The following is a 22,717-nucleotide window of genomic DNA, read 5'->3' on the forward strand; positions in this document are numbered from 1 at the left end:
GTGGGGTGTGGCTGGAGAAAGTGGTTCAATGGACACATGGCTATGGGGGATATATTTTATATCTGAAGAGTGGAGTCTCTCTTTACTTTCTTATCATCTTGTAAGCTGCTTCCCTCTGCCACACTCTTCCACCATGATGTACTTCCTCACCTCAGGCCCCAAGGAATGGAGCTGGTCTTCTATGGACTAAGACCTCTGAAATCATGAGCCCTCAAATAAATTTTCTTCCTATACAACTGTTTTGGTTTGTTCCTTTTGGCCCCGCAGTGAAATAGCTGACTAAAACACCAAGATAGGACCATCTTCAATTCCTTCCTTTGCTCACACAGGGCTTCATCACCGTCCCGTGTTCACCAGACCAGCACTTCAGTAGATGAAGTGATAGTAGTGACTGCCACCTTGTTACAGTGTAGATGTTAGGTGTGTCCTCCCAATGCTCATGTGTGACAGTACAAGAAAGTTTAGAGGTGAAATGAGTGGGTTTCTGAGAGCCTTCACCCAAACAGCAAATTAATCCCTGATAGGGATTAATGGGTGGTAACTGTAGGCTGGTAAACTGTGGCTGGAGGAGTTGGGTCATGGGAGACATGGTTTTGAGTATGTATTTGTTGAATTGAGGCTTAGTTTCTCTTTGCTTTGTGATCATGCCTTGACCTGATTTTCTCCACGACATTCTTCCACCATGATGTTCTGCCTTACTTTGAGCACTAAGGAATGTAACCAGCCGTCTATGGATTGAGACTTCTAAAACAACGAGCCCCCAGCTTTTTCTCCTTTAAAATCATTACCACATCTTTTGGTCACAGCAGCAAAAAACCTGACTAAAGCTTACCTATTTTCCATATGATGGGATTGTCATTGTTGCTGTCTGACCATCAGTGTGCTCTTGTGAAATGTGTATTGGTACAGGACAAACTTCTTTTGAGTTTTTAAATGCACAAAATAGAATAAGACGTGACAATCAGGGAGCAAAGTGCCTGGCTTTGTGGGAAGGGCTGCTGGATGTATTATGGATAGGTATACTTATATTTTCTATACTTCCTTTAAAAAGTTCTCTGCCTAATAGTCCATGAATATCAATGTTTTAAAAATACATACACAAAAGCCTGTTTTCTCAGGTGTAAAAAGGGGGAGGGGGATGGGGGTGGGGGAGGTAGGCTGATTAGAACTGGTGGGAACCAGCTGTGGCTGGACTCTGACCTCCCACTGTCAGCTCCAGAGTCAACCAACCCAGACCCAAGTTAGAGGCTGCTACACCTCAGCCCTTGATGCCTTCAGGACATGGTGTGGGCTGGTCCATGGTAGGTTCCCAGTGTGCTGCAATCCCGTGACTAGACAGGTCAAACTGTCTGTCTCTTGGAGAAGTGTGGGAAGGCAAAAGGTAAGAGGCGGCAAAATGGTAAGTGGAAAGAGATGGGGGGAGGGCCCACTGACTGTGCCCCTCCCTGACTCAGGGGCCAGTACAGTGGGAAGGATTTAAAGGATTTGTCTTTTGAGGCAGCATCAGAGTAAATGTCCCTGTTCTTATAGGACAATTATTCTCAATTATTCTGAGGAATAATTGAGAATAATATTGGGGTAGGGTATTGGAGAAAATTTTTGACAATCTCAAATCTGGGCAGCAGGTGGAGGGATGGTGTGGACATTATTCATATATGTGAGCTGGTTTTCAATTTCCTGGTGTGGTCACTGAGCTTAGAGCAATGGAGAACAATATCTCAGAAGATGAGACCCACATCCAAATCCTGAAGGCTACTTGCTCAAACCATGGATTCTGGTTTGTATGCTAATTTCATTCCTGTATATTCAAAGGCAAACTACTGTAAACAAAAATTGCATTTGGGGATGAGCAACAAGGAATTTGTTGAGGGACTAAATATGCTGTATGATCAGATGATTCATTTAATCCACATTTCAGTAATTTATTAACATGAAAAATGAATCATTAGGTTTGAAATGAGCTAACTACTGAAGAAATAATAATAATACTTTACTTAGTTTAAGAAATTTGTAAAGTAAATCTCAGAAATTTGAGGATATAATGTTCTTAAAACATGAACACATTCAACCAGAGAAATGAGACAAACCAATGGATCAGAATAGAATTCAAAGAGACAAACCCACACAGATTGTTATTTGATCCTGTACAAGTATGCCAAATGCATTAAAAAAAGGACATCCTTTATTAAAAAACAAAAACAACAACAAAAAAAAAACTATGCTTAGGAAACTTGTTATTATCCATTTGTAGATCTCTGTCTCTGACTTGTACAGAGTGAATTCAAAATGGATGAAAGGCCTATCAATTAGATGATAAACTATGTAATTCCTAGGAGAAAAGAATCAACTCTTAACAGAGTTGCAAGGAACAATTTTCTCAGATTTCTAAATTTCTCTTTATTCAGAGATGGTGTCAATAGGTCAAATATCTGCTGTGGTTCATTTTTGGGTGGGTGGGGGGGTGGTGCCTATTGGCTAAAGGAAGGGTCTATGTTTTATTGCTGATTCATTAGGGTGGCACTGTAGTGTGGATAGGGAATTTCCTGTGGCTTGTTTTGAGGTTAGATGACCTATTAGGGTGGAGTGGTCAGGTGTGAGTTCCTTTTGTGTTCATTCCCTTTGTCTGAGGTCTGGGCTTTTAAATGACACAAGCTTCAATTTTACCCCAGAGAAGGCAGGTGTGGGAACAGCTGCAGAGGAGGGGATGTATCCTTGGACTTATTCTCCATATCCTTCAAGAAATATACCTTTATTTATTTATTTATGGCACTGGGGATTGAACTCAGTGCCACTGTCATGATGGGTGAAAGGTGCGACTTATGCAGTTGAGGAGGAGAAATAAAGAATGTCCACTGCTTCTGCCCTTTTCAATGCTTTATTCACTCAAATCACTCAATACAATTTCACTCTATAGGTTCTTAATCAAGAAAATGACAATCCTTAATGCTAGGCACTGCAATAGACATAATCAATTCAAAGCAAACAATTCTAAACACTGCAAACACACCTCATCACGGCAGACTTATTACAGACATTCCCCCTGTGTGCTAAGCTTGAGTGTCAGATCAAAAGTCTGAAGCCTTAGGCTTTAAGTCCAGAAGGTGTACTCACTCAGACAACAGTGATCAGGTCACGAACCAAGGCAAGCTTCTCCTGGGGTGGAGCTGATGGCTGCCTGAGGAGGCGGTCACAGGGAGGTGTCCTTTTCTCACCAGAGTCCAGAGACTGCTGTAGAGTTTGAGAGGTGAGAATAATGCAGAAGATCAGGCAGATGAGAAGAGCTGGGATGTCAGTCCAGGTCCTCATCAGGCTCTCAGACTTGTGTGCATCAGTGTCAGCTGGCTGAATGTTCATTTGCTCCATCATTTATACAAAGTTTTTGGGCTTTTGACCATCTGTCAATCCCTATCAGCTGCTACAGGATTTCTCAGTGATGTCATTCCTCCTGAGGTTAAAGCATCTGGTCTGGTGGTCCCCACCCTGATATTCTTGCTTCTTGCTCATATCAGGCAGAGGGCAACATGCCAAAGAGTTCACCCTGAGTTTGTCAGGGTGGGGAGAAGTGACTTGTTTGGGTCTGAGGGCCATACTGGAGAGCTCCATAGGTGTGCTGGTGAGACTGCAGGTTTCAAACTAGAGTTTTAAAATGGAGTTGCCTAGGCTAAGGCCTAAGGCCATCCTTACAGCCACTCAGCCCCTGAGCCACATCCCCAGCCCTATTGTATTTTATTTAGAGACAGGGTTTCACTGAGTTGCTTAGGGCCTCACTTTTGCTGAGGCTGGCTTTGAACTCTCAATCCTGTCTCAGCTTCCTGAGCCGCTGGGATTCCAGGTGTGGGGGCCTCTGCACAGGGCAGTACCTATACCTTTAAACTTTGGAGGTCAACAGTGGATACAGCTGAAGATTTAGGGTTCCCGTTGTAAGGTCCTTGCTTAGCACCTGACGTGACAGCCGCCACGTTAAGAAAAAGTTTCCTTCCCACCCGAAAAAGGCTCACCACCCGCTAACACTACCCCACCCTCCACCGCCCACATTCCTTCCAGCCAGAGGGCGATTAGCACTCCCCCATTCCAGCCCCACCCTTCACCGCGCGGGAGCACCCGCCCAGCTCGGATCCTCGAGCTTGCCCCCCAGAAGTCCCCAACCCCAGCTGCGTCCTCCCAGTCGGTGGGGAGGTGGCCTTCACTTGTCAGCGCTGACAAACACGCTCCGTCGGAGTCGGCCCGGTCTCGTCTTTCATTGCTCGCTCGCCCTGCCCGGTCCCTCGCCTCCCTTTCGAGTCGGCAGGGAACAGACGCCAGCTGGCTAAATGGGAAGCTCTCAGTGGGACAGCTGCGGACTGGGCGGGCGCCGCGGAGCAGCCCACGGCGCTCCTCAGATCCAGCCATCCACGCCCGGTGGGATCCCAGCGCTACTGCCGCGCTCAGGTCCCCGCACTGCAGGGAAGTCCCGTCTGGAAAGGGGGCTGGACCAAGAACCTGTCATTCGGGCCGAGTACAGCACCGATTGGGTGACGTAAGTTGTCACTCAAGACTAGGGCGGTGCGCGGAGCCTGGCAATCAGGGGCGCCGGGGAGGAACTATCCAATGAAGTGCGCAGAAGGCGGGGAGGGGCGGGCTTCCGTATTCTCGCGGGGTTTTCCTCCTTGCTCGCTGAGTTCTTCGCCCACTGCTTCCGCGTCTTCTTCCCGAATCCCCAGGTCCTCTGCTTAGCCTGAGTCCCCGACGAGCTCGGGTACCCGGGATATTCCTCCGGAGGACGGCGGGTCACCCCGGTGGCCCAAAACGGTGAGTGTGCGGCCAGGACTGGCGAGACCCGGTCACCACCTGCCTTGGGGACCCGAGTGGTGTGAGCTACGGAGCGTGGGGCGGATTCCCCACTGTCAGGTGGCCCTGGGCCCGCGGGATGAGTTGGATGACAGGTCCCTGAGGTTAGCTGCGGAGCGTGCTCGAGTCTGCATTGGCGGGTGGCCCTGGATCCTGGGTCTGCGGGTGAGTTTGGTGGCGTGTCCCTAAGGTAAACTGCAGAGCGCGGCCGAGTTCTCTGTGGCAGGTCGCCCTGGGCCCCTGTCCCATGGGTGGGCTGGGCAACAGATCCTTGTCCTCTGTTTCTCCTCCCTGTTGGCGACATCCCTGGGTCAGCTCTGGCCAGCTCATGTGGCCTGATGCTCCCAGGGTGTGTGGTGAGCAGGGGAGGGTGTCAGGGTTCTGGACTCAGGTGTGTTCTCTGTTAGCCTTAGGGGTCCCTGTCTGTCCCTGTTTCTCCCCAGGATTAACCTGTACGTCCTACAGACACATACTCCTAAATGTGCAGGAAACAGGGTATCAAGTCCATTTTCCATTCAAAGCCTGGCTCCTTCCAAGACTGGCAGCAGAAACCTGAAATTCCAGTTCCCTCCCGCATTCCCAGATGCCAGCTGCACCCTCCAGTGCACGCTTTGCCAACTATTTGTTTCATAGTGTTTTAATTGTGGTAGTTTCTCCTATTAGTGAATGGCACGTTTAAAATATTTTATTTTAAAAATATGGGTAAACATTTCCCAGGAGTGGAAAACAGAGAGGAATTACCTGGAACTTGTTTTTAAAAGGTATTTATGCCTCCCTTTGTCTTGGCCGTGCCTTGTCTTTGGGCATAGGTATCCTTTGGCCACCACATTGTGACCTATGTCTTCAATCACTGCCCTGTTCTTTTCTGGTGTTGCTGCAAGTTGCCCACAGCTACCCTGTGCCCTGCAGGGTGCAGGCAATTTCAGACCTTGGGTCACCTCCTCCTACAGGGCAGCCTGAGGTGTGGGGTGCAGCCTCTCAGGGGAGCAGCTGGAGATATCCAGGTCTGGCAGTGAGATGCTGGTGTTCAAGTAACATGACAGACATGGTTTCTGCCCTCCGGGTGCACTCAGAGCTTTGAAGGAAAACAGTTATCCCAAAGAGCAGGGGAAACTGATCCCAGCAAGGTGGAACAAAATGCTACAAAGCTCTTCAGCAGCAGGTGGGGGTTGGGAGGATGTGCCTGGTGACAAATGGCCTGACCTGAAGCTAGAGTCTAACAGGTCAGTGTCCGGTGGTGCTGCAGCTCCCTGGGTTTGTTGCCTTGGAAAGACTTGCCCACTTACTTTAGGGTCAGTTTTTCAGTAATTGTAAAGTGTAGCTTATTAGTAGAGCTGATTAGAAAATATTTCCAAAGGATAAGCTAGAGGTATAAGGCAGGGGGGAAAAGAGAAAAAAACAGAAAAACACACAAATATTAGGTCTTATATTCCCCTCTCTAAAAATTTTTACGTACTGTTTTTCTTCCCCAGAGTGAGTTTACTGCATTTCTTGGATGACTTCTATTTTTTTGCAGGGGAGCATGTTGCAAATTTAAATTAGAACTGCAGGCCTTTGCTTTGGGAATGATACCTGGGAATAGAATCAGTGAAAACCTCTGTTTCAGTGTGGTTGCAGAAATGCATGCATTTCCAGATGAAAGTGTGGTAGAGAAATTGGTATATACATATATATGTATATATCAATTTGTTATATATATATATATATATATATATATATATATATATATTTTTAAGTTGTAGATGGGCACAGTATCTTAATTTATTTTAGTGTGGTGCTGAGGATCGAACCCAGTGCCTTACACTTGCAAGGCAGTGCTTCCCCACTGTGCTACAATACCAGCCCCAAGAAGTTGGTATCTTTATCACAAAGATTCAACCTCACTATGTTGCTGAAGGCCTTGCTAATTGCTGAGGCTGGTTTTGAACTTGGGTTCTTATGTCGTCCTCTGGAGTCACTGGGATTACAGGCCTGCACTATAGCACCTGGCTAGTCAAAAATTTTTATGTACATTTTTTTTTTCTCCCTTTAGATGTGTTCTTTTTTGCAATGGGGATGGAAGAGTGGTTTAAACTATAATTCCAGGGCTTGGCCTTTTGGATGCTACCTGGGAAAAGAAACAGGGAAGATTTCTTCTAATATGGTTGCAGAAAGTGAGTATATTTCCCCAACCCATTGTGGTAGATGAATTGGCTCATTACAGAGATTCACCAAAGCATCCACTCCTGTAGTTTGCAGTGGTTTGGCAGTGGATGGGTCTGTTCTGTACCCTGTGAACTGCAGGTGAATGTTTAACACTGATTCTGTTGACCAAAACTAGTTAATTCCTAATAATAGTCACCTGTGATGATTATCAAATATTATCTTGGATATAGCATTGAGTAACATGTTTATTGTCTGAAAAGGAATAATTTTGATTTTCCTGTTGAAGTATTTAAATGTGAGTGTTTAAAATTGTTCCTCTGATAAACACAGACATAAAGTTTGAGTGATTTTACTGGGTTCTCTAAACACCAAATCTCTTCTGATTGAAAACTTGACTGAGGGGCTAGGAGTTGTGGCTTAGCGGTAGAGCACTCACCTAGCATATGTGAGGCCCCTGGGTTCGATCCTCAGCACCACATAAAAATAAATAAATAAATAAATGTTTAAAAAAAAGAAAAGAAAACTTAACTGAGAAGAAGAGATCCTTGATCCCAGTGACTGTAACTCAAGGCCAGACTTCCTTCTGCAAAAGGAGGTCATTGAAGGTCCAGTCAGAGCTTTCTGGGCAGCCTTTCCTGCAGAGGCCCAGGCTGCTCACACCAACCCTGGAAGGCTCCCTTATACGGAAAAGCTACAGAGCTCTGGAAAGCTGGGGATCCTCAGGCAGATGTGGTGGGGGACCGGATCGGAAGGCTAAAGGGAGCCCCTTTCTGAGGGTGCATATTGATCCCAGAGTGTGCAATGAAACAAGTGCAGATTTGGGTGAGAAGCAACTTATCTAAAGGAGCAGGAGGGGGGGAAACCACAGGTGAGCTCTGCAAGCACCCACAGCTCCTGCAGAAAAGGGCTGTGTCGTAGAGAGGGGCAAACAGGGTTAGGAAGAAGCTGGAGGGGAGGACAGCGAGGAGTCAGCCTGTTCTTAAGAGGCACCAGGAAGAAGGGTCCTATGTTGTCTCCAGGTGCCAGTGGGTCAGAGTTCAGGGTCCTGGAGGAAGGAGGGAAACTTAAGTCAAGTTTGATTAACAAGTATTTGTTCTGATTCCTGAAGAGAAAACTGTTCCCCTAATTGCTTATGAGGGGGAAAAAATAGGGGAGGGATTTTTAGTATCAGAGGGTGTCTGAGTTAAAAAGGGAGCATCTTCATGGGGCTGAGATTGTGGCTCAGTGGTAGAGTGCTGCCTGGCACTTGTGAGGCAGTGTATTCGATCCTCAACACCACATAAAAATAAATAAATAAAATAATTTTTTTTTTTTAAAAAAGGGAAGCATCTTCAAAGTCAGGATGGGAAAGGGGTCTCTGTGCAGAATTGCTATAGCAGAATTCAGAGGAAGAGATTTTCTTCATAGATCTTTCCCAGAATTCTCTTTGACTCTTCCATTTTTTTTACATATCTTTTTATTTTGGCCAATCATAAGCTGTATCCTTTATAGTAAGCTGAATGTAAGTGATGTGCTTTGCTAAAATCAAATCATTGAACTTCAGGAGGGGGTGATGGAAGTCCCCAGTTAGTAGTTCTTTGCTCGCAGCAGTGTGGCTGGCTGCCTTGCACCTGGCATCCATACTGGGGCAGTGGAGCTGACACTAAACCAGGGTTTGTGCTGACCCTGTTGGTGTCAGAATTAACTGTTGAATGACCAGTGGTTTTGGAGAATGGATTGGTGTTCATCAGACTCACGTTTTAGGTGTCATAAGGAGTTTCAGGGAAAAGGCCTCATAGGTGAGGGCCCTCATGTGCCTGATGGTGGGTGCTTGGGTGTCAGTGAGAACTGAGGTCCTGCAGGATGGAACATTTCACTCTGGGGAGAGGAGAGCACAGTTACCTTCCAGAACCAAATGTCCAGCTGCTCAGGTTTCCTCATTCCCTAGGAGGAGCCACCTAGGCTGCATTCACTGTGAGAGTTGTCCCCATGCTTGGGAATGTGTTTAGCTACCAAGCGGGGTTCCTGGAGAACTGGGGGTGACAGGCTGCTTATCTGAGCTTGCTTCTGATGTAGCCTTTATCAACTCTTACTGCCACAAAATTCCAGTTTTCCCCCAAGTACTTAGGAACCTTTTTTTTCCCCCCTCTAGGGTACTGGGGATTGAATTCAGGGGCACTCAACCATTGATTGACATCCTTATCACCTTTAAAAAAATATATATATATATATATTTTGATTTAGACACAGTCTCACTGAGTTGCTTAGTGCCTCCCTTTTGCTGAGGCCAACTTTAACTCATGATCTCCTGCCTCAGCCTCAATAGCTTCTGGGATTATAGGTGTGCCCTACCATGCCTGGCCAGGAATTTCATTTCTTCATTGAACTTAGTATTTTTATGTTCTTGGTTAACATTTATTTGGATAGAGTAATTTGATGTAAAGAAGAACTGAGAGTTCTTGATATAATTGTGTGTGTGTGTGTGTGTGTGTGTGTGGTGCTGGTGGGGATTCAAACTAAGGCCTCATGCATGTGAGGCAAGCACTCTACCAACTGAGCTGTATCCCCAGCCCTTTGAAATATATTTTTAATGCTCAGTGTAGTCAGATTCTAAACTCCCATATATCCCCACCCAAACAGAGATGACTTGGCCCTGGGCAGGCTGCCCTGGTCTCTGCTACCTCTTCCTGAAGGTGCGGACAGTGCCGATTCTTTCTATCATTCCTGGTTGTTTACCCATGTGTGAGGAAGCAGAATGTTACTTGGTTTTGTCTTATTTGAGTTTTCAATAACTTTGTGTTACCATTAGTACCCTATTACTGTGGGACCGTAACATGTAGTATGTGGTCTCTGTCTCAGTTGGTTAGACTCATGTTGCTGTTTTAGGCTGTGGTTCTCCCAGGTCCCTCCACTGTTTTTGCTTTGGGACCCTGACTTGTTTTGAGTGTAATTTTTTATGTTCTTGATAATTCCATTCTTTTTTAAAAATTTGGCCCCTAAGTATGCACACTTTATGTTGTACACATTGGGAAATCATCAGGCTATTGATTATGGATAAACTACATTGCACTGTATGGATCAGCTCTCTGGCCTTTAATCCTTGTGTGCATATCTCTAATACATGTCTGTTCTTGTTTACTTCCATGTGGATGTACATTGCTTTTTACTGAATACTATTTCTGTGAGCATTTTTTTGTGTATTTTCATGTTCTTGGAAAGGTTTTCAGTAATTTTCTAAAATGTAATTCAGTTAAAACTCAATTCAAATTTAATTCGTTTGTGAGGTAATTTCTTCTTTCCTTTAATATTCCCTCAACATGAATTTATTTTTATTTGTAAAGACTGAAGACATTTCCCCTGAGGTAGGGCAACCTTCTTGTACCCTTTTGTTGTTTCATGCAGGAGCCTCATTTTTCATAGATGTGAGTGTATCAATCTCTTCCTTTGGAATTTCTTTGTCTTCTTATTCAGAAAACCTATAGGACGGGGGGCATGATGGGTTTCAAGAGAGAAATACTTAGTTGTCCCCTCCTGGCCACCAGGGAATGAGTCCTCTAGGGGCCAGCTGTCAGAGCCTGGCTCCCAACTTGGGAATGTGCTTACCTCTCTGCAAGTGGGTTTTCATTCTGTACTGTGGGTGAAGCAGTCTCCTTACTTGAGGTGGTTCAAGGGCTTGCTTTTCCATTCATTGAATTCTTTTTTATTATTGCCATATAATTAGTTTTTCATGCACTTATTAATTGTATTTCCTGATTGTCTTTTTATTTTCTTGGGAGAAAAAGAGTTGATTGAGAGTGAAAGTGTGAGGAGGCCTTAGCCATGCAGCCTTGGCTTCTTCTCAAGTGATAGATGCCTGTCTCCCTCCCTTCCATTCTGGCCACACCTGGCACCTACCTTCTCTGAGGTCAGGGTTGGCTGCCTTGAACACCAAGGCTGTAATTCCTCACACATGCTTGTGTTTCTGTGCCCAGAGGAGCAGGAAGACAACAGAGCCGGCTGTGGAGAGCTGTCTCAGCCCTGCCTAAGTGGAAATGTCCCTCTGATGGGGCAGGTCCCCTTGCAGGGAGGAAATGCTGTCTAAAAAGGACTTTTGCCAAGACTCTGTCCTTCTGGCCTATTTACCCAGGACTCGGCTACATCTCCTGTCACTCAGGGCCCCAAGTTTGTGTATGTGGCTGGGGTATGCAGGGGTCTTATGAACCCTGGGCAGGTAGCAGACAGCTGGTGGGAGGGGGTGGTCTTCCACAGTCTCAGAGGCCTTCATCTCTCACCCTGTGCATCTCCAGGACTGTGTCTTCTCTGCTGCATGAGGCCCAAGTGGCTGTGTCTCAGATCTGTCTCCCTGTGACCTACACCTGCTGAGATCCATAGGAAGGATGTCTGGACTCCTCAGAAGGCAGGAAGTGGTGAGTGTGTGGGGCCAAGTCAGATCACAGGGGTGGGGGAAGGTGGGCTGTTTAGAACTGGTGGGAACCATCTGTGGCTGGACTCTGGCCTCCCAACTGTCGGCTCCAGAGTCAGATGCTGCTATAGCTCAGCCCTTGATGCCTTCAGCTTATGGTATGGGCTGGTCCATGGTGGGTTCCCAGTGTGCTGCCTGGTCTGCCTGATCTTTGGAAGAACCCTCTATGCCCAGCTGGACCTCAGTCCCAGCCCCTTAGTGTGCAGTGAAGGTAGAGGACCTCATGGATCCTGCCTCGGGTGTGGGTCTCCTGTGTGAAGGATGCTGGTTTGAGGGGTCCCTGTCCTTCCTTCCCCAAAAGTCACCCTGCTTTCCCCCATCTAGGGCCTGCTAGGGCTCTCAGTAGATCTTCAAAATTTCTGCTCTTTGATGACATTGCTGGAATCCACATTCTTCTCCAGCTCACAGCATTATCAACTTTCTGCTCCTCACACTACATTCAAGTGGGCACAGCCTCAAAGATGTGTCTTCTGTTGATGAGTTTGCCCTGTGGTGAGAGCAGTGCAGAGTCACCCGGAGCTCCACTGTGAAACAACTTCCTGTCTCTCTTCCTTTACCTTCCCCACCAGAGATGCCAGGATGTCTTTGTGTAGGAGTTTCTTTTGTACTCTTCTGGGGTCCTGTTTCTTTAGCCACTGTCCTGTCCTTTTCTGGGGCTACCTCTGGGTACCAAAAGCTGTCCTGTGTCCTGCAGGGTACAGGGAATTTTAGGCCCTGGGTCACCTCCTTCTAAAGGGCAACCTGAGGTATGGGGTACAGACTCTCAGGAGAGTAGCTGGGGGCCCATTGGCTGAGGAATGTGCTAGAACAGGCCTCATCTAGACAGATCCCTCCTAGCGATATTGTCTCCCCCAAGCCCTGTTCCCATCCCTTGGAGACAGGTGGACAGTGAGCCTGTGGATGCTGGTGCTGAGGGGCCAGGTCAGCAGTGATTCCTGCCCTTGCATTCTCTCATAGTTGTATAGGAGGAAAACTCTCCCAGAGCATAAGGACCACCCACTCCAGTGCAGTGCTGTGCAAACCTGAAAAGCCTCATAGACTGGAGTCATGGTCCAGGTCTCCTGGATCATGGAGTGTTTCAGTGAGCAGGACCAGGTGGGAGGATGCCCAGCTCATAGGGACCTTACCTGCTCCTTGAGCTTGAGACATCTGTGCTCCCTCAGCCCCAGCCTTTTCTGTGTTCCTCACTTTGAAATGAATGCTTCCTTATTTGAGACTCAGGTTTTCCTTAAATGTGAAATGTATTTATTCAGGGGTGAGCAAGGTGAAATATTCTTTTTTTTTTTTTTTTGAAAAGTCTTTTCTGTTATCATTTCATTCATTGGACATATTTTGGGAATTTAAGAAAAAAGTCCCTAATAGGCTATGGTGTCTTTTTCATGTCCTTTGTGGTATTGAGTGTCATACCCAGGGTATTGCTTACACTGGTATTTTCTCAAATTATACCCTTCTTTGGCTTTCTATTTTCTTTCTGATTTTATTAGTAGATTAGTTATACATAATATTGGGGTTTGTTTTATTTATTTATCTCCTTGCCAACAGGGAGTGAATGAACTCTTTACCACTGAGCCCCATTGCCAGCCCTTTGTGTTTTTTATTTTGAGGCTGTCTCAGTAAATTGTTTAGGACCTTTCTACTTTGCTGAGGGTCACCTCAAACTTTCATCCTCTGCTTCAGCCTCCTGGGTTGCTAGGATTGCAGCTGTGCACCACTGTGCCTGGCTAATGTTGTGGTTCAGTTATTACATAACATGCAAGCATGGGATGTAATGTTCTCCACTTCAGATGCCAGTAACTCCTCTTTCTCTCTCCTACTCTCTTCCTGTTTCCTTTCCTCTATGCTACTGGCCTTCCTCCTATTTATTTATAGTTTTTTTTTTTTCAAATTAATGCCTTATAGAGAAACATAATGGAATTTTTTGTTATATATTCCTACATGCACACAGCATAATTTGTTCAGTTTTATTCTACTCTTACTCTATTTTCCTGACCCTCCTCCCTTTCTCTCAGTCTCCTTGGTCTACTGTATTGATCTCTCTTCTACTTTCATGAGATCCCTCATACCCCACTTCTTCCCTGATTCTGCTCTAGCTGCCACATATGGGAGAAAACATTCAACAGCTGGCTTTCTGACTCTCACTTTTTGCACTAAGCATGTTGTCTTCCAGTTCCACCCATTTTCATGCCAGTGGCATAAGTTCATTCTTTAGCATTGAGTGAAATTCCATTGTGTTTGTGTACCACATGTTCTTTATCCTTTTATCTGTTGATGGGCACCTGGTTTAGCTCAGTACCGTGCATATTGTGGATTGTGATGACTGTCACTGTAGCGTGTTGATGTTACACTGGGCACTCTGGCTGCTCTCTGCAGGATGGTGCTGAGTCCCCAGGTTTGCAGCAAGGACACGTAAGACTTCCACAGAGCTTCCAGCCGTGTTTCACTGAGGTGCATCCTGCAGTTATGTGAGATTTGATGCTGTTGTAGCATCACAGTGGTCCTGCAGGTTTTCCTGGGTTTCTATGTGGAGCTGCTCCACTGCTGTTTTGGTGACCTCCTGCTCCCCACAACTGTTGTCATTCGTCATCTACATGGTGTTCCTGGTGTGATTTCTGCACCCTTGGTTACTGTTGACTTGAAGTAAGTTTTGTGCTCATGACGTGCTAGTCAAAGTGCTCTTCTCTTTTTCAAAGTTGTTTGCTATTCTCAGTCCCTTGCAATGTCATATGATGTTTTCAATTTCTAAAAAGAAATCTTCACTTAGGATTTCATTGGTAAATAGAATCTGTAGATTCTTTTGAAGGTATCACCACATTAATAATGTTAAAACTTTGGTCCATGAGCATGGGATGGTTTTTCTTTTGTTTGCATCTTGAGCTTCTTCCAACAAGTGTTGCGATTTAGGAAATAAGTTTTATACTTTTTTGGTGTGTTAGTTATTATGTATGTATTGTATGTTCTTATGTTATTATTCTATATTTATTCTTGTGGTGCTATTGTAAATGAAGTTTTGTGTTAATTGCATTTCAGTATTTCATGTGTACAGAAGTTGACTTTTTTTATTTTAAATTGATTTTTATTGAAATTTGTGTGTTAATTTTTCACTGCTGACCTTGGGAACAGATCTACCTCTTGGGTGTTTACAGGTTTTCAAAATCATTTATATTTCTACTGTAAACTTTGCAGTAAAGGATTTCATGAGAGCCTCCATTGTGAAATCACTTGGATTACCCCAACTTTGTGAAGTGATTTGGGATCCTGGAGCCACAGTGTGACATGGGAGATGGGCTTGGTCACTTAAACCTGTGAAAGTTGAGTGGATGTGAGCTGTGAGGACATTTGTGGGAGGCCTCCCTCTGTGCCTTTGTGTGTGTCAGAGCCCCACCACTTCTGAGGTACTGATCTCCGCCCTGTAGCAGGCTTTCTGGTAGGCACTGCAGTGATGAAAGCCCATCCGATGTCCCCTTCCACTTGCAGTAGAGGTTTTAGGGAGCAGGAATCCAGCAAAACCAGTCAGTTGGGCACCATGTCTGGTGTTCGCTGTTGATGGGGAGAGAGGTGGTGCAGGGCGCAGAGTGTGCTGTCTCCTCCCGTCTTGGTGCCTGTGGCTGCTGTGTCTTCCGGCGAGTGTGTCTGGGTCTGAGCCTGAGCCTGTGCCCACCTCTGTGTGCTTGGCGAAGTCCTTGATTTTGCTCAGTGTCTGGGGCTGTGTGAGTTGGCCCTGAGGTCTGGAATACCTTGGTGTTCTTCCTGGCTTCCCTGGGAGCACCTCTGCTGTGTTGTCAGAAGTGGTGAGAGCAGCCTTCCTTGACTTTTTCTTTTTGTCACCGTGAGAGCCTTTCATCCTGCAGTGGAGCCTCACATTTTCTAGATCCCTGTGGCTTTCTTCAGGGTGTTGTATTCTTTGCCAGGTATGTGTGTGTTTATGTCCTGAAGATGGGTTGAGCTTTGTCAGCGGCTTGTTCTTCATTCATTCCAGGTATTAACACCTCTCCAGAGGCTCGATGCACAGGTATTTTCTACAATTCCTTGGGGTGCCATTTTAATCTTCAGATGGTGTCCATGGAGGACACCATTTTTCCTTTCTATGCTGATGCACTTTTAAGTTACACATATGGACGAGGAGCAGTGAGCTAGTCGCGCACCTGTTCCAGTGTGCCATGATCAGATCAGGGCGTCAGCTCTTCCATCTGTTAACATCTGCCATTTCTTGGTGTCTGTGGACTGCTCCCCAGCTGAATTATGAAAACCACAGTGGCATACTGTACACCGTGGCTACCCTACTGTGCCAGAGAGCGGAAGTGCTGGCTCCTCTGAGTGTATCCTGTCACCTGAGACCCAGCCTCCTCCCCCAGCCCTGCTGTACCCTCTCCTCTCTTCCTCACATCTGGTGAGTACTCAGTGCTTTCTGTGACATCAGCTGGCAGCTTCCCCGTGTGAGGACACGCAGTGTGTCCCTCTGTGCTGCCTTCTTCCACTTAGCATGGCATCCGTAGTTCCAGCCTCATTGCTGCAATGACAGGACTAAAGGTATTTTTGGTGAAATTAAGTTTACCTATTCTTTCATGAATCTTATAGATGATATAATATCCCAGAAACCATTTCCAAATTCAGTGTTGTGAGACGTGTGCTCTGTGTTTTCTTGTAGGAATTGTGAGGCTCACATCTTACTTCATGACTTTGTTCCATGTAGATTTCAAGTATGCATGTGCTGTGAGGTGGGGTCTGACTTCTGGTGTTGATGTGAACATACAGTTTTTCCAGCCGTTCATTCCCCAGGGTTCTTTACACTTAGAAAGATCTGGCTCCTTCTGTATGGGTCAGCACTTCCTGGGTCCCCCATTCTCCTCCATTGCCGTATGTGTCTGCATTTAAACCTGTGCTACTATGTCTTTGTTTGTTTAAAATTTCTTTTTATTATGATTTGTTGTATATGACATGGAATGTATTACAATTCATATTACACATATAGAGCACAATTTTTCATATCTCTGGTTGTATACAAAGTATATTCACACTATTCATGTCTTCATACATGTACTCTGCATAATCATGTCCATCACATTCCACCATCATTTCTAACCCCCTGCCCCCTCCCTTCTCCTCCTTCCCCTTTTCCCTATCTAGTGTTTGTCTGTTGCTCCCATGCTCCCCCTCCCTACCCAACTATGAAACAGCTTGATGCTGGTTGTTTTTAATCTTTCTTTCTTTCTTTCCTTTCTTTTCTTTCTTTCATTTATTTTAGGGGTACCAGGGATTGAACTCAGGGACAGTTGAACATTTAGCCACATCCTTAGCCCCATTTTGAATTTTATTAGAGACAGGGTCTCACTGAGTTGCTTAGGGCCTGGCTAAATTGCTGAGGCTCACTGTGAACTTTCCATCCTCCTGCCTTTGCCTCCCATGCCGCTGGGATTATAGGTGTGTGCGATGCTGGTTGTTTTAATGACTCATAATAAAAGCTATTATTTATCAGGTGGTTAGTATGTGCCTAATCCTGTTAAGATACTTCACGTCCTAGATTTCTTTTTAAAGTCGTGTTGACTTTAAATATATGGTACAATTTGCCCTATTTAGTTTTATATTTATATGAATTTTGATAACACAAATATAAAAAATGACTATATACAGATAGATAGATACATAGATAGTATTACAGTCAAGATACAGAATGTTACTTTGTTCTCTTTTACTTTAGATAAATTAATTTTAATATATTTTCATTTAACCCAATGATTACCAACATAATTTGCAAGGAAAATAATTGTTAGTAAGATATTTCATGTTCATTTCTTTGTCCTAGTAATTCTGTGGAATCGAATGTCTATTTAACACATAGCACACCTCAATTTAGAGTAGACACATTTCAGATACTCACTGGCCTCATGTGACCAATGCCTGTCATATTGGCTCCTTTCTTCATCTTTCTCCTTTTAGCGATTCATGATGTAGGCTGCATGATAAGTCCCCTTGTGATGTGGTTTCTTGTTGAGTTCCATCAGAGAGGGACACCAAGAGATGAACTTAGAATATACAGGAGTAGAGCATGGTACTTTATTCTTCCTATAAGACTCTTTTAGACTGTGAGTTGGTTTCTACAAGTTTTTGGTGGGAATAGCTTCAGTTAGGTCACCTTCTCCTACAAGTTTTTCATAATAGCTCTCTCTTCTTTCACCTCCTACCTCTCCAAGTTTACAGAAGGAAAGGTGCTTCACAAAACTTGTTAGTTTCCCTCAACCTTGCCCTTATCTTTTATAAATACCTTATTAAACAATTTTTTTTAAATTTTTTATTGTGGGTTGTTCAAAACATTACAAATTTCTTGACATATCATATTCCACACTTTGATTCAAGTGGGTTATGAACTCCCACCTTCACCCCATACACAGATTGCAGATTCACATCAGTTACACATCCATTGATTTACAAATTGCCATACTAGTGTCTGTTGTGCTCTGCTGCCTTTCCCATCCTCCACCCTCCCCCCTCCCCACCTCTCCCCTCCCCTCCCCTCCTCTCTCTCTACCCCCTCCACTGTATAACCCTGAGGGTCTCCTTCCATTACCGTGCAATTTCCCTTCTCTCTCCCTTTCCCTCCCACCTCTCATCCCTGTTAAATGTTAATCTTCTTCTCCTGCTCTTCGTCCCTACTCTGTTCTTAGTTACTTTCCTTATATCAAAGAAGACATTTGGCATTTGTTTTTTAGGGATTGGCTAGCTTCACTTAGCATAATCTGCTCTAATGCCATCCATTTCCCTGTAAATTCTATGATTTTGTCATTTTTTAATGCAGAGTAATACTCCATTGTGTATAAATGCCACTTTTTTTTATCCATTCATCTATTGAAGGGCATCTAGGTTGGTTCCACAGTCTTGCTATTGTGAACTGTGCTGCTATGAACATCGATGTAGCAGTGTCCCTGTAGCATGCTCTTTTTAGGTCTTTAGGGAATAGACCAAGAAGGGGAATAGCTGGGTCAAATGGTGGCTCCATTCCCAGCTTTCCAAGAAATCTCCATACTGCTTTCCAAATTGGCTGCACCAATCTGCAGTCCCACCAGCAATGTACAAGTGTACCCTTTTCCCCACATCCTCGCCAGCACTTGTTGTTGTTTGACTTCCTAATGGCTGCCAATCTTACTGGAGTGAGATGGTATCTTAGGGTGGTTTTGATTTGCATTTCTCTGACAGCTAGAGATGGTGAGCATTTTTTCATGTACTTGTTGATTGACTGTATGTCCTCCTCTGAGAAGTGTCTGTTTAGGTCCTTGGCCCATTTGTTGATTGGGTTGTTTGTTCTCTTATTGTCTAATTTTTTGAGTTCTTTGTATACTCTGGATATTAGGGCTCTATCTGAAGTGTGAGGAGTAAAGATTTGTTCCCAGGATGTAGGCTCCCTATTTACCTCTCTTATTGTTTCTTTTGCTGAGAAAAAACTTTTTAGTTTGAGTAAGTCCCATTTGTTGATTCTAGTTATTAACTTTTGTGCTATGGGTGTCCTATTGAGGAATTTGGAGCCCGACCCCACCGAATGTAGATCGTAGCCAACTTTTTCTTCTATCAGACGGCGCGTCTCTGATTTGATATCAAGCTCCTTGATCCATTTTGAATTCACTTTTGTGCATGGCGAGAGAAAGGGATTCAGTTTCATTTTGTTGCATATGGATTTCCAGTTTTCCCAGCACCATTTGTTGAAGATGCTATCCTTCCTCCATTGCATGCTTTTAGCCCCTTTATCAAATATAAGATAGTTGTAGTTTTGTGGATTGGTTTCTGTGTCCTCTATTCTGTACCATTGGTCCACCCGCCTGTATTGGTACCAGTACCATGCTGTTTTTGTTACTATTGCTCTGTAGTATAGTTTGAAGTCTGGTATCGCTATACCGCCTGATTCACACTTCTTGCCTAGCATTGTTTTTGCTATTCTGGGTCTTTTGTTTTTCCATATGAATTTCATGATTGCTTTCTCTATTTCTACAAGAAATGCCGTTGGGATTTTGATTGGCATTGCATTAAACCTATAGAGAACTTTGGGTAATATCGCCATTTTGATGATGTTAGTTCTGCCTATCCATGAACAGGGTATATTTTTCCATCTTCTAAGATCTTCTTCTATTTCTCTCTTTAGGGTTCTGTAGTTTTCATTGTATAAGTCTTTCACCTCTTTTGTTAGGTTGATTCCCAAGTATTTTATTTTTTTTGAAGATATTTTGAATGCAGTAGTTGTCCTCATTTCCATTTCAGAGGATTTGTCGCTGATATATAGGAATGCCTTTGATTTATGCGTGTTGATTTTAAATCCTGCCACTTTGCTGAATTCATTTATTAGCTCTAATAGTTTCTTTGTAGAGCCTTTTGGGTATGCTAGATATAGAATCATATCATCTGCAAATAGTGATAATTTAATTTCTTCTTTTCCTATTTTTATGCCTTTAATTTCTTTCGTCTGTCTAATTGCTCTGGCCAGTGTTTCGAGAACTATGTTGAAGAGAAGTGGAGAGAGAGGGCATCCCTGTCTTGTTCCAGATTTTAGAGGGAATGCCTTCAGTTTTTCTCCATTCAGAATGATGCTAGCCTGAGGCTTAGCATAGATTGCTTTTACAATATTGAGGTATGTTCCTGTTATCCCTAGTTTTTCTAGAGTTTTGAACATAAAGGGATGCTGTACTTTGTCGAATGCTTTTTCCGCATCTATCGAGATGATCATATGGTTCTTATTTTTAAGTCTATTGATGTGGTGAATAACATTTATTGTTTTCCGTATGTTGAACCAGCCTTGCATCCCAGGGATGAATCCTACTTGATCATGGTGTACAATTTTTTTGATATGTTTTTGTATCCGATTCGCCAGAATTTTATTGAGGATTTTTGCATCTAGGTTCATTAGAGATATTGGTCTGTAGTTTTCTTTCTTTGAAGTGTCTTTGTCTGGTTTAGGTATCAGGGTGATGTTGGCCTCATAGAATGAATTTGGAAATTCTCCCTCCTTTTCTATTTCCTGAAGTAGCTTGAAAAGTATTGGTATTAGTTCTTCTTTAAAGGTTTTGTAAAATTCTGCTGTAAACCCATCCGGACCTGGGCTTTTCTTAGTTGGTAGTCTTTTTATGGTTTCTTCTATCTCCTCAATTGATATTGGTCTGTTTAGGTTTTCTATATCCTCCTGACTCAATCTGGGCAGATCATATGACTTAAGAAATTTATCTATGCCTTCACTATCTTCTAATTTATTGGAGTATAAGGATTCAAAATAGTTTTTGATTATCTTCTGTATTTCTGAAGTGTCTGTTGTGATATAGCCTTTTTCATCCCGTATGCTAGTAATTTGAGTTCTCTCTCTTCTTCTCTTCGCTAGCATCGCTAAGGGTCTGTCGATTTTGTTTATTTTTTCAAAGAACCAACTTTTAGTTTTGTCAATTTTTTCAATTGTTTCTTTTGTTTCGATTTCATTAATTTCAGCTCTGATTTTCATTATTTCTTGCCTTCTACTTCTTTTGCTGTTGTTTTGCTCTTCTTTTTCAAGGATTTTGAGATGAAGTATGAGATCATTTATTTGTTGGTTTTTTCTTTTTTTAAGGAATGAACTCCAAGCAATGAATTTTCCTCTTAGAACTGCTTTCAATGTGTCCCATAGATTCCGATATGTTGTGTCTGTGTTTTCATTTATCTCTAAGAATTTTTTAATTTCCTCCTTGATGTCTTCTATAACCCATTGATCATTCAGTAACCTATTGTTCATTCTCCAAGTGATGTATGCTTTTTCCTTCCTTCTTTTATCGTTGATTTTCAGTTTCATTCCATTATGATTAGATAAGATGCATGGTATTATCTCTACTCCTTTATATTGTCTAAGAGTTGCCCTGTGACATAATATATGATCTATTTTTGAGAAGGATCCATGTGCTGCTGAGAAAAAAGTGTAACTGCTTGATGTTGGGTGGTATACTCTATATATGTCAATTAGGTCTAGGTTATTAATAGTGTTATTGAGTTCTATAGTTTCCTTATTCAACTTTTGTTTGGAAGATCTGTCCAGTGGCGAGAGAGGTGTGTTGAAGTCTCCCATGATTATGGTGTGGTGGTCTATTAGACTCTTGAACTTGAGAAGAGTTTGTTTGACGAACATAGCTGCACCATTGTTTGGGGCATAAATATTTATGATTGTTATGTCTTGTTGGTGTATGGTTCCCTTAAGCAGTATGTAGTGTCCCTCTTTATCTCTTTTGATTAACTTTGGCTTGAAATCTATTTTATTTGATATGAGTATGGACACGCCTGCTTGTTTCCGAAGTCCATATGAGTGATATGATTTTTCCCAACCTTTCACCTTCAGCCTATGTATGTCTTTTCCTATCAAATGCGTCTCCTGTAGGCAGCATATTGTTGGGTCTTGTTTTGTGATCCATTCTACTAGCCTGTGTCTCTTAATTGGTGAGTTTAAGCCATTAACATTTAGGGTTATTATTGAGATATGGGTTGTTCTTCCAGCCATATTTGTTTATTTCTGTTACTAAACATTGTTTGTTTTCCTCTTTGATTATTCCCCCCCCCCTTTACTGTCCTACCTCCCACTGTTGGTTTTCATTGTTATTTTCCATTTCCTCTTCCTGTAATGCTTTGGCGAGGATGTTTTGAAGAGATGGTTTTCTAGCTGCGAATTCTTTAAACTTTTGTTTATCGTGGAAGGTTTTAATTTCATCTTCCATCCTGAAGCTTAATTTCGCTGGATACACAATTCTTGGTTGGAACCCATTCTCTTTCAGTGTTTGAAATATGTTATTCCAGGATCTTCTAGCTTTCAGAGTCTGTGTTGAAAGATCAGCTGTTATCCTGATTGGCTTACCCCTAAATGTAATCTGCTTCCTTTCTCTTGTAGCTTTTAAAATTCTCTCCTTATTCTGTATGTTGGGCATCTTCATTATAATGTGTCTAGGTGTGGATCTCTTATGATTTTGCACATTCGGCGTCCTGTAGGCTTCTAGGATTTGGGATTCTGTCTCATTCTTCAAGTCTGGGAAGTTTTCTCGTATTATTTCATTGAATAGACTGCTCATTCCTTTGGTTTGGAGTTCTGTACCTTCCTGTATCCCAATGACTCTTTTGGTCTCTTAATGTTATCCCATATTTCTTGGATGTTCTGCTCATGGTTTCTTAACAGTCTTGCTGAGCTGTCTATGTTCTTTTCCAGTTGAAATACTTTGTCTTCATTGTTTTATGTTCTATCTTCTAAGTGTTCTACTCTGCTGGTAGTATTCTCCATTGAGTTTTTAAGTTGGTTTATTGCTTCCTGCATTTCTAGGATTTCTGCTT

At 43.4% G+C, this 22,717-nt stretch overlaps 1 protein-coding gene across 1 annotated transcript in view; it reads left to right on the plus strand.

Annotated features, from left to right (window-relative positions):
- The first annotated feature begins 4,647 nt into the window (after positions 1–4,647).
- Positions 4,648–22,717, plus strand: part of LOC124082607 (zinc finger protein 709) — a 30,815-nt gene continuing 12,745 nt past the window's right edge. The window contains exons 1-3 of the mRNA XM_046429110.2: positions 4,648–4,788; positions 6,860–6,980; positions 11,238–11,357. Coding sequence (XP_046285066.1) covers positions 11,328–11,357 — 30 coding nt within the window. The 5' untranslated portion in view covers positions 4,648–4,788; positions 6,860–6,980; positions 11,238–11,327. The remainder of the gene's footprint in view (positions 4,789–6,859; positions 6,981–11,237; positions 11,358–22,717) is intronic.

The sequence above is a fragment of the Marmota monax genome, unplaced genomic scaffold (assembly GCF_021218885.2).
Source record: "Marmota monax isolate L192 unplaced genomic scaffold, Marmota_monax_Labrador192_F-V1.1 WCK01_AAM20220418_F8-fsc00035, whole genome shotgun sequence".
Classification (NCBI taxonomy): domain Eukaryota; kingdom Metazoa; phylum Chordata; class Mammalia; order Rodentia; family Sciuridae; genus Marmota; species Marmota monax.